Below are 14,607 nucleotides of genomic sequence, written 5' to 3'. Positions count from 1 at the left end.
ATTTATTTTTATTTTTTTTTAAACAAATTTTTCATATATTTTTACATTTTTCTGCCTTTATCAAATTTCTGCCATTTCTATCAATTTTATGGACATATAGTCATTTTCTGTTTCTCTTCCTTTTTTGGACATTTATCGGCTATGTTTTAGACATTTTTTTTTTTATCTGCCTTTTTTTTTTGCTAGCAGTTTTCTGACAATTGGCAATTTTGTGGACATTTCATGGTAATTTTGGGGATTTCTTTTTATTTTTGGACATTTAATAGTTTTGAATGTTTTCTTTTCTGCCTTTTTTTTTTAATTATTATTATTAATACATTTTCTGACTTTTTTGGCAATTCCCAAAACATAGTATGGTAATGTTCTGCCTTTCTTTTGTTTTTGGACATTTTAGGTACATTTTTGAACATTTCACACATCCTTTTTTAATTCAGTTCTAACATTTTGGCAATTTCACGGGCAATTTATGGTAATTTTCAGCTTTTCCTCTTTTTGGACATTTTAATGGTCACTTTTTAGATATTTTTATGTAATTTTTAAAAAGTTTTTCATCTTTTTCTGACAACTAAAAAAATTGGACTCTGATTTTTTTTTTTAAATATTGAATTCTTTATTTTCATGTAAAGCATAAATTAATGTGAATAATATTTTATAAAAAAAATGAATGTGTAAGAACAAATTATAATTTCTACTAATTTTTTTAGAGAACCACAGGAGAGGGACTAAAGAGCCACGTGGCTTCAGAGTTGCAGGTTGCAAACCGCTGGTATACAGGACTGTCTCAGAAAATTAGAATATTGTGATAAAGTCCTTCATTTTCTGTAATCCAATTAAATAAGCAAAAATGCTATACGTTCTGGATTCATTACAAATAAACTGGAATATTGCACGCCTTTTATTGTTTTAATATTGCTGATTATGGCTTTTTTTTCCCCCCTTGGTCTGAGGAAATATTCTAATATTTTGAGATAGGATGCTTGAGTTTTCTTAAGCTGTAAGCCATAATCAGCAATATTAAAATAATAAAAGGCTTGCAGTATTTAAGTTGATTTGTAATGAATCTAGAATGTATGTCATTTTTGTTTTGTTTTAATTGCTTGACAGAAAATAAAGAACTTTATCACAATATTCTAATTTTCTGAGACAGTCCTATAGTAGAAAGGGGCACATAACTGCAAAACAATGTAACACACCATGTATTCTACAAAAGGAGTCTCAACACTATAAGTGCCGTATAAAAGGAAACAAATGGCTTTCAGTCCCCTCTGTCTCGCAATCCGCTGTTTTCAAGACTGGCGCTTTTGTGTCCTTTACATTATTTTCACGTTGTGTCTACTCAATCTGGTGTGATTCAAAACCCTTCCTTCGCAAATATTGGTAACGGAAATATAAATCTACTACAGTTACCTCCTGTTTTTTGTGGAGGATTGCTTTCAGAGTCATAGGATGAATGATAGCCATATATGGAGGCTTGATTGTATGACTCTGAACGCCTGCTCACTTCCACTATCATTTTCGTGCAGATATTCCCTTGCTGAAGGAAGCATGAAGCCTGCCAGCGTGCTAGCAGCAGTCTCCCGTCTCTCTCTGCTGACCAGGACCGAGCGTGTCTGTCAAACCTGCCCCCGACTAACCCCAAACACCCCTCACAGGCCAGCAGAGACAGGACAAGAACTTTGCCCCCGTGCAACCTCTTCTGCCATCGCTACAGACCGCAGAACAAAGCCATCGACCCGTACATACTGCGCCACAAGCAGTGATGGAACGCCAGAGACAAGACAAAGCGGCGCCACCTCATTTAAAAATCCTTTGCAGCCTTTGTATACGATTGAAAACATAAAGAGTCTGAAAACAGTATAGCAATCAATGGATTCAAAACAGGAAACGTTAAGAAGTTTGCTCCTATAGTGTTCCGAATTGTCTTCCCACTGTACTTGAAGAGTCGTGAGTGACAGTTGGGTGTTGCGGCCCTCTTTGTGAATGCTGCATGTTTTTTTTGTTTTTTTTAAATATTTTTCTTAGTGATGGCTGTCACTGCGCCGTGGCCCACTCTGAATTAAGCATGAAGCCTCCTCTGTATGTATCGCTCCCTCTCGCTAGCTGTCTCCGTATCCAGGCAACATCCAGCATATCGGGATCAGTTGGGATGAGTTGAAAGCAGTGCGGCGATCCGCTTTTCGAACCCGGAAAAGAAGCTTTAGCTCCTCCTCTGCTTCATGAGTAGGATTGATTGTTTTCTGGGGTTACGAAAAGCGATGCTGCATCAGACTCGGAGTGAGATGTGCGATCTCTCAGCTGAAGAAGGGCTGTCATGGGCCATGGCAAAATTTAAAATTAGCTCAAAGAAAAAGCTCCTGTATTTATTGTTTGACGTGCGGCTCCGTTTGTTTTGCTTTGACGAGGATGACTTTGTGTGCGTGCGTCTGTCCACATTTTTGTGTATGAAGCAGAAGAGGGCACATTCTCAATAAAAGTGCGCCTGCTAATAGTCATTTCCTGATCACACCATCCTCAAACGAGAGGCAATATTCTGTGTTACTCGTCCGAACGAAAGCATCGTAACACAAATAGTACAGCAATGAATCCAGTACACGTCTGTGTGTATTATTAATATTTATGCTGACTGGCATCTCCCTAGAGAAATGGCTTTGCAAACCATCATCACTGAAGTGAAAATACCACATTTGTGCAATATTGACATAACTGCAACGGGTTGCAGTGAAATAAAATGGAATAATTGCGTTTTGTATACTCTAGCCCCCAAGCGCAGGACCTCGTAAAGCCAAGAGCACATTTTTATCTTCTGTCTCTGTTTTTTTTGTTTTTGTTTTTGTTTTTGTGGTTGAGCTGTCCACTATGAACACAGCATGACCGCCCCCCCCCCCCTTTTTTTTTGTTTTGTTTTGTTTGTTTGTTTGTTTTTGGGCATTTCATGATTATTGCTAACAGAATGTTGCCTTAGACCTGTACTTTTTTTTTTTTTTTTTTTTTTTCTCCCCCCCTCCATGTATCATCTTAAGCATCCACTTTTGTGGCTGCTTTTTCACTATTGCAAAGTTTTCTGTTTTCCCCAAAGGCCTTATTCTATTCTTTTCTATTCTATGCATACAATTGTCTTTATCACAGTTTATTTTGTCGTCAAAAAAATAATGCCCAACACTTTCTGTCCTTCCCTTGCTTTACAGCTACTGTGATGATTCTGACAATTTTTATGCGCCTCTGTGTTTCATAATTGCTTCTCTTTACTACCTGGCGTAAACTATTATGGGGTTAAAGTTAGAAAAGAAGAAAAAAAAAACATAAGCAATTTACATTGTTGAGAGGCACTGTTGTACAGTGTACCTTCCCTGAAAATAACTGGTTACAGTACACGTTCATTCTTGGTTTGAATGCTTTCAGCTTCTGATCTTCCCCCTGTACATGGCAATGGGTGTGAGAATATTAATTTAATATTTGTATAAAGTTTAATTTAATTTTACAGTGTGTGTATATAACTTTCTAATTAAAGCTTTCTTTTGAATGTGAATGTTGTGTCCTTTATTGACGTTTATGTAAAAACTTTTGTATTGTGGTTAGTCATATTGGCCATCTACAGTAGGCCCTACTGTATAAAATAATATAAAATAAAATATTAACCCATCCATTTTTATACACTGGCAAGTCAATCACGGGGCACACAGAATATAAAACAATTGTATTAAAGTTTTTGAATAGGTGCTCTTTGACCGACATTACCCAGTATTATATGGCACTGGTTAATTAATCAGCAACTAATGTATTATTTCGTCTGTTGTGATATATGATCAGATCAGTGATCATCTTTTTGAGCTCTATCACCTCGCTTCTTACAGAGAGAATCAAGTATTGCGGTCAAAAGTCAAAAGTTGACTTCATATTTCAGATTGGGCTAAAATATTGTAGTCGTTTATTGTTTTGTACCATGTATTGTATAGGAAGGACACCTCGCGGTGTGTATGTGAAATGACTCAACGGCCAAAACAAACAAAACAAAGCTCATCTCGGGACTTCGGCTTTTTCCGGCCTTTTCCGTCATCTGCAATCAGTCACATGGACAGGAGAGGTGCACCCGGGCTCCATTTTGTTTCGTCTTCTGTTTGACGTCTGTAGTTGCCAGGCATTCCTCCAAACGCTCTGTCAAGGTATTTACCCATATAAACTTTATCTGAAAATGTCATTGTTTATGGTTGAATTGTCACGCATAGTTTCACATATATTACCTGCTATTGCCATTTTTCTAGGTCTGCTTTTAGATGCTAGCTAGGCCGCGCTAGCATGAGTGCCGAACGGAACCTGTTCAAAATGAACTGCGAGCAACCACAGCGTATTAATTACAATGAATGTCATTATGTGCGTTTGTCAACAGGTAGGCCCACTGCTTTCAAGATGAGTGGATCTCGTATATTCATCGGACGACTCAGCCCCTCAGCCAGGGAGAAGGATGTGGAGAGGTTCTTCAAAGGATACGGACGCATCCGAGACATCGACCTGAAGAGAGGCTTTGGCTTTGTGGTAAGGAAGGTGTAGGTTACTAAGGAAGGATTTATTCAAAGAATGTGTTGTTTTAAAATACTTTGAAGCAGAGATGTCAGAAGTAGTCGCACTATGTACGGACTATTGAAATAGAAATAATTGAGTAAAATACTCTGAAAGTAGAAGTAGTCTACAAATTCAACTAATAAAGTATAAAAACAAACAAATGAGATTTTGAAATGTACAAAAGTAAAAAACAAAAAAACTGTAAATTACATAAACTGGCACTATGGAAAACAATTGCACTAAAACGTTAACCTTGTTTATTAATTCAGTATTGCAGGAAATTAGCCAATTAGCTTGATTAATTTGCCACAAAAATATTATAAGATTTTCCTCTAATGTGATCGGCTTGATCAGATTAGCCAATATTTTGTGTTTTATGCAAACATTGTGATGGGTTGCAATGTCATAATTTGCTGAACCAATCAATGACTAGATTAATTTGATCCAAGTCATTAGAGCCAATACAGTTTGGTTTACACCAGGATGTTCTGCGCTGCCATGTATGTTTGAGTCTGAAAGCTAGTCTATTTTTAGCCTTGTCACCTTTCTTGTTTGCGGGAAAGCCTTTGCGCTCTTAGAAGTTCTGCTTTTCTATGGTACATTTCTGATTATTGTGAGGGGGGGGGGGGACAGTTTAAAAAAATAATTTTATTTATTTAAAAAATGCTCTCTAAAGTTTGTATGTTACTTATTAAATTGTAGTAGGCATATACTTAAATAAGAAGTGGTTAATGTCGACATAGTCGCGTCAAAAAAGTTGTCGTTGCTAGGCGGAAGTTCTGTTGCGAACGCACATTCAGCCAGTAACACGTGCAATGTTTCCCCTAACAAATTTTCAAAAGTGAATTTAAAAACATTGCTTGGAATAATTATCTTATTTGTTTATTGTGTGACTTGTTTGCGGGAACATTGGCAGGATATGCTCTAGAGTGACACCTTTTTTTTTTTATTAATTCTTCTTCTTAATTCAGAACGCACTGTGCTTTATTTATTGCAGGAGTTTGAGGATCCCAGAGATGCTGAAGATGCTGTGTATGATCTTGATGGTAAAGAACTGTGTAATGAAAGGTGAGCAGTTTCTTTTGCTGTCTGTAATGGCCGCTGTGTACAAAGTAACGCAGGGTTGGGAAGCCTCTGGCTCATTTTAAATATGGCCTAATGAAATTCACACAACTTGCAAAGCACTCAACACAGTTTTTATTTTATTTTTAATTTTTTTATTTTTATTTTTTTTATTTTTTTATTTGTGTGTGTGTGTGATGTCAGAGTAACCATTGAGCACGCTCGTGTACGTCTACGTGCCAGTCGAGGTGGTCGGGGAGGAGGAGGAGGAGGTGGCGGCAGCGGTGGTGGAGGAGGCCGCTTCCCCGATCGTTACGGTCGAGGCGCTCAGAACAATCGGAGGTATCGCATTTTCACACTTCATCGTGAACACAGGAACTTTTTGACGGCAATTTTTATGATGTCTCAATCGTTTCAGTCGAAACCCTCCTCCGATGCGTACTGAGAACCGTCTGATTGTGGAGAACTTGTCGTCCCGTGTCAGCTGGCAGGTCAGTATTGCTACGAGTTTGTTTTTGATTTCAAAGCGAGTATTTTATACATTGAACATGCCATGAGGCCTCCATAATAATTTCTGTAAATGTAGAATTTCTGTGCAAAATGCTGTAGTTTTGCCTAAATTTGATAATACAACTGAGTCACATTTTTATGATGTTTAAGATCAATTTTAGTACAAATTAAGTTGTAACTCGCAACAAACAAAATAATCTGTTTTGGTGTTCCAATTTTAACCAATTCTTCACCCCTTTATTTGCCAGCCTGACTGTTGTGTCATGTGGAAGAGCTCGCTTATGGTGGAGTTAGCCCCTTCTGGGTCCTTCTGTCGGGGTTGAGCCCGTGGTGTCAGCCAGTCTGTCCTACTCCTACTAGTTGAAGCCTGCTGGTCGTGTGAGCGCTCGCTCCTCACTCGGGGGAAGAGCGCTGGCGGCCCCTTCGCTCGCTCGCAACGCCCTCTGTCCAAGGCAGGGGGCGCCAGGCGGTGGGAGAGGAAACAGGGAGTTGACAGAGAGAAAGCAGAAGGAGAGAGCGCGAGTCGATGGTTCGTTAAATTGAGGGGGCTTCGATCGATCGATATCCCCGCCCCTCCCCACACTGGCACGTCGCGAGAGAGAGAGAGCGAGAGCGTGTGAAAGCCTCCCCCCGGTGCCTGTGGATATAATCTGCTGTTACCCCAAAGGGTTTGGCTCTCAGGTAGTAGTTTCCTCTCTTCCACCCTGTTCACTCTCTTTGCTGAGGCGGGGTGCCGAGGCAGGGGCGGTCCCGGCGCGGAGCCCTGAGAAAACAGGGCTCGTTGCGCCAAATTCTGCCCAAATGACGCCACTGCAGTTGAATTCATGCAGATGGTGTTCATGTCTCTGTAGTTCTAATTCGAGGGCGGCACAAGAATCTCAAAACTGCAACACATTGGCTGATCCTAAACTGAACGAGGTTATGTTTCGGTCCTAAACGCGGTCGTGTTGAAGATGCGGCTGGTTGATAGGTTTGAGGTTCTTGGCCCACCTCATGTAGCCTCAGTAGTTGCAATCTAACCATCTCTCCCTCAAATCACTTTTATCTCATGTTTTTGACTGCTCGAGTCTTAACACCGCATTAACCGCCGTTTGCATGTGTAGGACCTGAAAGATTTCATGAGGCAAGCTGGAGAGGTCACATTTGCAGATGCACATCGACCTAAACTCAACGAAGGGTGAGTGAGTGGTAGTCATCTTCACAGTGCTTCTCTGGATGAAATTTATGAGTTTGACTTTAATCCACAACATGTCCGACATTCTCTTTCCAGGGTGGTTGAGTTTGCCTCTTACAGCGACCTGAAAAATGCTGTTGAGAAACTGTCTGGAAAGGAGATCAATGGCAGAAAAATAAAGCTGATTGAGGCATCCCAGAAGAGGTGAGAATTTATATTTATTAGTAGTTGTCCCAACTGTTTAACTGCCCTGTTGCCTGCTTCAAACAATATTTACGGATGTAACTACGGTTTGAGGTGGTCAGCAGGGATGAAGTAGAACCAACTTTCAACAGAAAAACGACGCCGCCTAGTGTTGATATTGGGTAACATTTTTTTTTTTTTAAGTGGGTCACAAACATGGCACAATTGTCAAGTATGAAGTGAATTTCACTCACTGCTGTAGCTAAAATTAAAATGGAAAATTAATGAGAAATTATAGGAGAGTGTTAATTTATGAAGATCTAGATTGTGGTTGCAAACTTTTCTCATTTATTGAAGTGACTGACGAAGGCAGTGGTGGCCAAGTCCGGTCCTCGAGAGCCTCAATCCAGCCTTTTTCCATATCTCCCTTCTTTAGTGCATCTAAACCTAATGATCAGTACATCAGCGAGCTTTGCAGAAGCCTGATAACAATCCTGATCTTGAGTTAGATAGGGAGGGGTAAAAATAAGATTTTTTTTTTTTTTTTTTTTTTTTTCCCTGAAATTCAACTCAAAATCTTAAATGAACTACCCTACTGAATAGCTGACCTGCCTACCTCGATCGTTAACTCTTCACTTTTGTTGCCTTTTGAAGGTCAAGAAGTCGTTCCCGTTCCAGGAGTTCTTCTCGCTCCCGCTCATGTTCGCGCTCTCGATCCCGTGATCGCTCTTCATCCGGCAGTCCCAGGCGCTCCGGCAGCCCGAGGCGCTCCGGCAGCCCGAGGCGCTCCGGCAGCCCGAGGCGCTCCGGCAGCCCGAGGCGCTCCGGCAGCCCGAGGCGCTCCGGCAGTCCGAGGCGCTCCGGCAGCCCGAGGCGCTCCGGCAGCCCGAGGCGCTCCGGCAGTCCCAGGCGCTCCGGCAGTCCCAGGCGCTCCGGCAGCCCATCCAAAACCCGTAGCCGCTCCCGCAGCCGCTCCCCAACTGGCAACGCATCCCTCCCTAACTCCAAGTCAGCGGATCCAAACAGGCGTTCCATATCCGCTACCCCTCCTCCTCGCCCCCCTCATGAGGAAGGCCCTGGCTCCCGGTCTCTATCTCGTTCACGCTCCCGTTCCCCTTCCACCGAAAGCCAGCGTTAACTCACCCCATTGTCTTGGGAGAATCCGTTTAGGACAGGTTTGTTAAAGCTCAACACTGCTTGGATAGAAAGGTATGTTTTGTTTTGTTTTTCCCTAGTGATTATTGGATGGTTTTGATACATAAGCGAAGCCTTTTAATTGTCATTTATTTGTTATTTTTCCTCGAGTCACTTCATGTTGTCTTCCTCAATACCATCTTCCGCCTTGTTCCCCTGCACCTTTTGGTGAGTTTTGGGATGTCTGAATTTATTTAACACATTTCTACCAACAGGTGCAGTCAGGTGTGTTTTTTTTGTTTTTTTTTGTTTTTTTAAACCACCCAAAAAAAACCAAGGATTCATACTCTAACTTCGCACTCGGTCATTTCACCATATTGGGAAGTCCATCATGAGAAGAACAAATCAATGTCGAAGTGCGTGTTTTGAAGGGAAATTAGGGAATGCATGATGATCTAATTGGTTAGGTTCCTGAGACATATTTGTTGAGACATGCTCGCTATACGCGTTCCGCTTTAGGCCTTTTGTGTCCTTAATATAGGTCATTCAGACTGTTGCCTCTTATTTTATGCATTTTTTTTTTTTGATGAGTTGTAATCTGAAAGTTATTGGGGGGGTTTTGTATGTGAGCGAGTATACATGTAATTTGACACTGTGAGTGATGTTAATGTGTTTTCGAACAATACAGCCTTTTGTATATAAGGGTTTTGTTTTCAATTAAAAAAAAAAATGGGGACAATTTTGTGTAGGAAGTATTGTACCTATTAAAGTGGTTTGACCAATGTTACACAATTTACCTTTGTCACTCTTAATGTCCATCCACCTACTTACTTAGCCAGTCACCAGGAGGTGCAGTTGAGCCAGACAACCACTGAGTGAAAACTGAACCCGCTCTGCCTCCATGGAAATAGTAGTGGAAATTTATTGCAAAATAGTCACACGGCAGTCCTAAAATTCATGTACATAATAAAGTTCTTCTTTAAGCCAATCCAGACACAAGATTGTTACGAAGGAAATCTGGCTCATCCGTCATACAGTCCCTTCGGAAAGTGCTTTCAGTCCGGCATCAGTCATGGCAGGCTGGTAAACATCTGTTGGTCAAACAGCACACAGACCCAGTTATGAATTGTTAAAATGCTAAATGCACAAAAATCGATTCCAAATGTAGATTTTCAACTACGATATTTTAACCTTAAGTCTCTCTTATATTAGCGACCAACAAAGAGGAATATCAAGCGTTTTGTATCAAACCAAAAATGGCCGCTCTTTACCTTTCTCTTTTCTCGTGAGCCTCTGATGGCACCTGTAGATGATGATGAGCGCCATGGCCTCCAACAGCTGGAAGGAGATGTACACCATCGGGAAGAGGAAGAGCGGGCCGATCACGTCCGGTGGAAAGGCCAGCTTCAGGATGGTGGTGCACAGCTGAATGTTCTGGCAGCCTGTTTCCATAGCGACAGTCCTCCGCTCGCTAAACGGGGATTACAAAAGGATACATTCAAAAGTCGTAAGTATATAAGGGTGCGCGGCAAAATGCTGGCTAATAATGTGAAAAAAGTCTACACACCCCTGTTGAAATGGAAATTTTGATGTGGTTGTGTTCGGAATTAACCAATTGCATTTGTTTTAAATGGGAGTCAGCGCACACTTGTCACAATTTATAATGCTTCAAATTAACCTCAAATACAGCTCAGATTAGTGATAGACCGATACGTTCGTTTTGTTTTTCCAGAGCAGATGCCGATACCGATTATTAGTCGTCAAGGAGGCTGATAACCGATATTTAAAGCCGATATTCATTTCCAGTAAAAGAGAAAATAATAGAGTAAACAAATTTAAAAAATTACCTTTTTAAAAAAAAAAATTAAACATTTAAGGAATAGCTTTGTTTAATTAAAAATGTTAACAGAAATTGTAGGGAACTTCCAGGGTCATCAGCATGTGTTCAGCTAAATTCAAAACTAAGTAAGTAAATAAATAAATACATAGTTTTGTACCATAAATAAAGTTTTTCAAAATTTCAACAATTAAAAAAAATAAAATAAATTTATATAAATTAAAAAGTGTTGGGACTTCCCAGTGTTTGCAGTGGATGAATAAATAAATAAATAAATAAATAGTTTTCTACTGTAAATAAAATGTTGCAAAATTTCAACATAATTTCTAAATTTAATTTATTTATTTATTTTTATAAATAGTGTTGGGACTCCCCAGTCTCAGCAGTGACAAATGTATGCAAAATTAAATATCTAATTTTGGGTTTTCGTCAGGGTTCAAAAGATCTTTGCAGACAGTGAAAAATTGTTTGAATATGTTTGAAATGTCTTTGCAACAAGTAAAAAGTGTCTGTGAACATATTACAAATCCTGATGAAAACACAAAATTTGCTACTTTTGCAATCATTCACTGCTCATTGAGATTCCAGCTTTATCGGCCTTTAGATTCGTAAAAAGGCCGATGCCAATATTTGTCAACATGCTAAATATCGGCCCGGCCGATAATCGGTCTATCCCTAGTTCAGATGTTCTAGTAGGCTTTCCCTGATATTTTTCTTCTTCTTAGCAGGATCCTGTCCCTCCACCTTGATTGACTCACGCTTGGCTGAGCCTGAAGACGGACGAGATGACGTAACCGAAGGTGAAGCCGATGAAGGGCATGACGGCGCCGGTGGCCAAAAGGGGCGGAGACACCACGGCCAGGACGGCGCCGCGCGTCACTACGGCGGTCACCACGCCGACCGCCACGCAGGAAATGGACAAGATGGTCAGACCAACCTAAGAGCAGAAAGTGTAAGTCAGATGATAACGCAAAAAATAAAAAATGCACTTTATCTACTTTCTACATAATAATATAGATCCCTTCGTGGGCCACCTTGGTAATGATCTTGGAGTATTGCGGCCTGTAGTGGTTGATGAGGATACCGATGCCGCAGGGCACCAGTATCATGACGAGCGACACAGTGATGTCAACATAAGGCACGGCGTTCTGCAGGTCGCCGAAGACCTGGCAATAAAGGTAGAGCAGCAGCGGCATCATGCCCAGAGCCAGCAAGGTGGAACAGGACGTCATCACGATGCTGTGGAGAGGAACGTGTGACTTTGGTAAAATATGCACGGTAAATTCTATGAGCTGAAAGTAGTACTGCACAGTGTATATAATAAGTCTTAAGTTTATGGCCTTCTCCATCCAGAGAGATCTGATACGGCAAAAATGCACAGAACAACACGTGCTCCTTGATAAAGGAGGAGGACCCTGTCGAGGTGAATGGCTGACAGGTTTGCTGTACTGTGATAAATATTACGGTATCGTCGTTTTATGATGAAGCAGGTCAGTCAACTTTCATGACGATAAGTGACTGTGTTTACTTGGCAGCATCACTAAGGTTGTTGAACTGTACAGATACCAAAAGTGAATAATGATAATTAATAATAATAATAATAATAAGAGACTGAATAATCTTCTATGCATGTGTCTGTACCTTAGGTTCATGTCCCCGTTTATCGCCAAAGCCAAGATGTTGGAGAGGGTCCCCCCCGGGCAACACCCACAGATCAAGACCACCACAGCCGCCATGTCAGCTAGCTGGAAGCCCTGGGAGCAGCAATAATAGTTATACAGTACAATCAGCATCATTTGAGCACTGTCTAGTGGTATGTGCATGAATTACTTAATTAGATGAAAGCATAGAGTACATTACATTGCCCAAGTCTTTTTTTTTTTTTTTTATTTAATTTTTTTTTAATTTAATTTAAATAATACATACAATATACAATAATACAGTCAATTTTTTACTTTTCTGGCATGGTATGTATTTTTAATTATAATTCTGTACTATTTATTATTTAATGTTTATTATATATTTGACACATTTTATTTAATATTTATGTGAAATGTTTTTAATTTAAAGGAAAACTTCATTTATTTCATCCATTATAGCAATAAAAAATTAATATTTTGTCTATAATTAATTTGATACTTTCATTATTTTTCACGTACAAACAGTACCTTTAAAAACACATTTGGCAACCTTGCTGTCGACTGAAAATGACATCACAAGGGCTCAGGTAACCAACCACAGCTCACCTGTTTTATAGGTTCGGTCATGTGACATTCACAAGCTGAGCTGTGATTGGTTACCTGAGCCCTTGTTATGTCATATTCAGTCAACAGCAAGTTGCCAAATGTGTTTTTAAAGGTATTGTACATGAAAAATAATGAAATTATCAAATGAATTATAGACAAAATATTAATGTTTGACTGCCAAAAATGGCGAAATAAGTAAAGTATCCCCTTAATAATTTCAGTAGATTTTCTTTCCCCCTAAATTTAAGCACATCATTAGTGTCAGAAAAGAATAATGTGGTTTACAATTAATAAATGTATTTTTAGGAATTAAAAAAATATATACAGTCTTCCCTCGCTATAACGCGGTTCACTTTTCGCGGTCTCGCTGTATCGCGGATTTTTTTTTAAGTGCAATTTTGCATATTTTTTTTACAGTAATATACCCATTTTATAAAATTTATGAAGGTTTGAACATTGTCAAAGTTTGAACAAGAGAGAAATGTGAGAACATGTAAATGCCTCAATGAGAAAAGTGTATAAATTGTGCGGTCGGGGATTTTAGAGCCTTAAAACATTTATAAGAATTGTAAAACATAAAGCTAACTACTTCGCGGATTTCATTTATTGCGGGTATTTTTTGGAACCTAACCCCAGCGGAAAACGAGGGAACACTGTATACATTGAAATGCATGCAGAAAAATGCTGTTCACTAAATTTTAGGTTGTAATTGTGTGGAAAGCAGGACATTTTGATAGTTTGTGTAACACAAAATATTAATCATTTATAAATACAACGGTTAAAATTTGAATTATTAAACAATATTGTGTGTACATGTAAATATAATGCTGTTAAATATTAAAATTAGCAAAAATTATATTTTAAATATTTTAAATGCCTGTTATCAAAGGATTTTCATAATAATTTTATATTTTCAATTAGATCATTGCTTAGTTTTTTTTATATCCTTAAAAGAATATGCCGACCCATCATAAAAGTATTACTTTCTACATTTTTCACTCAACAACTGCAGACAGTATCTCGCAAGCAAACAACATCGCCTTTGTCTGAGTTATTATCTAATCAGCGTAATAGCGATAATACGGTGCAGTATGTCTGCGCATGTCTAATGTGACATCAAACCAACCTTAGCTAAGCAAAAGGCCGAAAGCGGCATGACGCAATACTGAGCCAGAACTGCAATCGCCACCCCTTTAGGTTTCACCATGTGACCCTGAGAGGAGAACATAAACACGATGATTAATAGCGTCACAGTCGTACGCAACTGAACGGAGGCCAGCCGGAGTCACCTTGATCTTGGACACCTCCATGGTGCACCCCAGTGAGATCATAGTGATGAATATGACAATCACCGTGAGCACGTTAATCGTTTTGTCCACCACGGGCGGCAAAAAGTGCTGAAAAGGGATAGCGCTGCTGTTTGCAGGGGTCACGTTGAAGGCGGCCATGCTGGCGTTTTGCGTTTGGGAATCCAGCAACTGGCCCACCATGTGGTTCATGCTCAAAACATAGAAAACAGGCATAAGATCCAACATTAGGTAATGAGTAGTGATGTTACTTTTGAAGTTAAGACATGCCTCGCTACAACGGGAAGAAAGGTCGCAGTTGTATTGATAAGCAGTACTTTCCAATCAGTGAAGTAATCGGTTGGCCATCAGTTCATAGTACACATTGTGTGGTGCAGCGGAACCTTTTGCCTAATATTCATTTTGCACAGTTTGTTACTTTGCAAAGAAATTAAGATATCCTTCACTTATAAATAATCGCAGTATAACAAATACAGGACTGTCTCAGAAAATTTGAATATTGTGATAAAGTCCATTATTTTCTGTAATGCAATTACATTAGCAAAAATGCCATACATTCTAGTCATTACAAATCAACTAAAATATTGCAAGCCTTTT

General features: G+C 39.6%; 3 protein-coding genes across 3 annotated transcripts in view; 2 read left to right on the top strand and 1 right to left on the bottom strand.

Annotated features, from left to right (window-relative positions):
* The window catches only part of susd6 (sushi domain containing 6), a 32,552-nt gene extending 29,026 nt beyond the window's left edge, over positions 1 to 3,526 (top strand). Inside the window, exon 7 of the mRNA XM_077509963.1 lies at positions 1,524 to 3,526. Within this exon, the coding sequence (XP_077366089.1) occupies positions 1,524 to 1,549 (26 nt within the window). The 3' untranslated portion in view covers positions 1,550 to 3,526. The remainder of the gene's footprint in view (positions 1 to 1,523) is intronic.
* Positions 3,527 to 4,013: 487 nt separating this feature from the next.
* Positions 4,014 to 9,412, top strand: srsf5b (serine and arginine rich splicing factor 5b). The gene is made up of 8 exons (XM_077509964.1): positions 4,014 to 4,160; positions 4,385 to 4,530; positions 5,555 to 5,625; positions 5,824 to 5,961; positions 6,038 to 6,110; positions 7,233 to 7,306; positions 7,400 to 7,507; positions 8,141 to 9,412. Exons 2-8 carry the CDS (start codon positions 4,405 to 4,407, stop codon positions 8,622 to 8,624), a joined length of 1,074 nt encoding a protein of 357 aa, XP_077366090.1. The 5' UTR covers positions 4,014 to 4,160; positions 4,385 to 4,404; the 3' UTR covers positions 8,625 to 9,412.
* A 237-nt stretch (positions 9,413 to 9,649) lies between these two features.
* slc10a1 (solute carrier family 10 member 1) lies at positions 9,650 to 14,216 on the bottom strand. Its single transcript, XM_077509965.1, has 7 exons — positions 13,993 to 14,216; positions 13,830 to 13,916; positions 12,099 to 12,211; positions 11,492 to 11,696; positions 11,216 to 11,394; positions 9,892 to 10,091; positions 9,650 to 9,711 (listed from the first exon to the last, which is right to left on the bottom strand). Exons 1-7 carry the CDS (start codon positions 14,200 to 14,202, stop codon positions 9,650 to 9,652), a joined length of 1,056 nt encoding a protein of 351 aa, XP_077366091.1. The 5' UTR covers positions 14,203 to 14,216.
* Positions 14,217 to 14,607: the final 391 nt, after the last annotated feature.

Source organism: Festucalex cinctus, chromosome 21, assembly GCF_051991245.1.
Source record: "Festucalex cinctus isolate MCC-2025b chromosome 21, RoL_Fcin_1.0, whole genome shotgun sequence".
NCBI classification, from domain to species: domain Eukaryota; kingdom Metazoa; phylum Chordata; class Actinopteri; order Syngnathiformes; family Syngnathidae; genus Festucalex; species Festucalex cinctus.
Note: the sequence above shows the minus strand (reverse complement) of the source record. Positions and strands in the feature narration are given on the sequence as shown.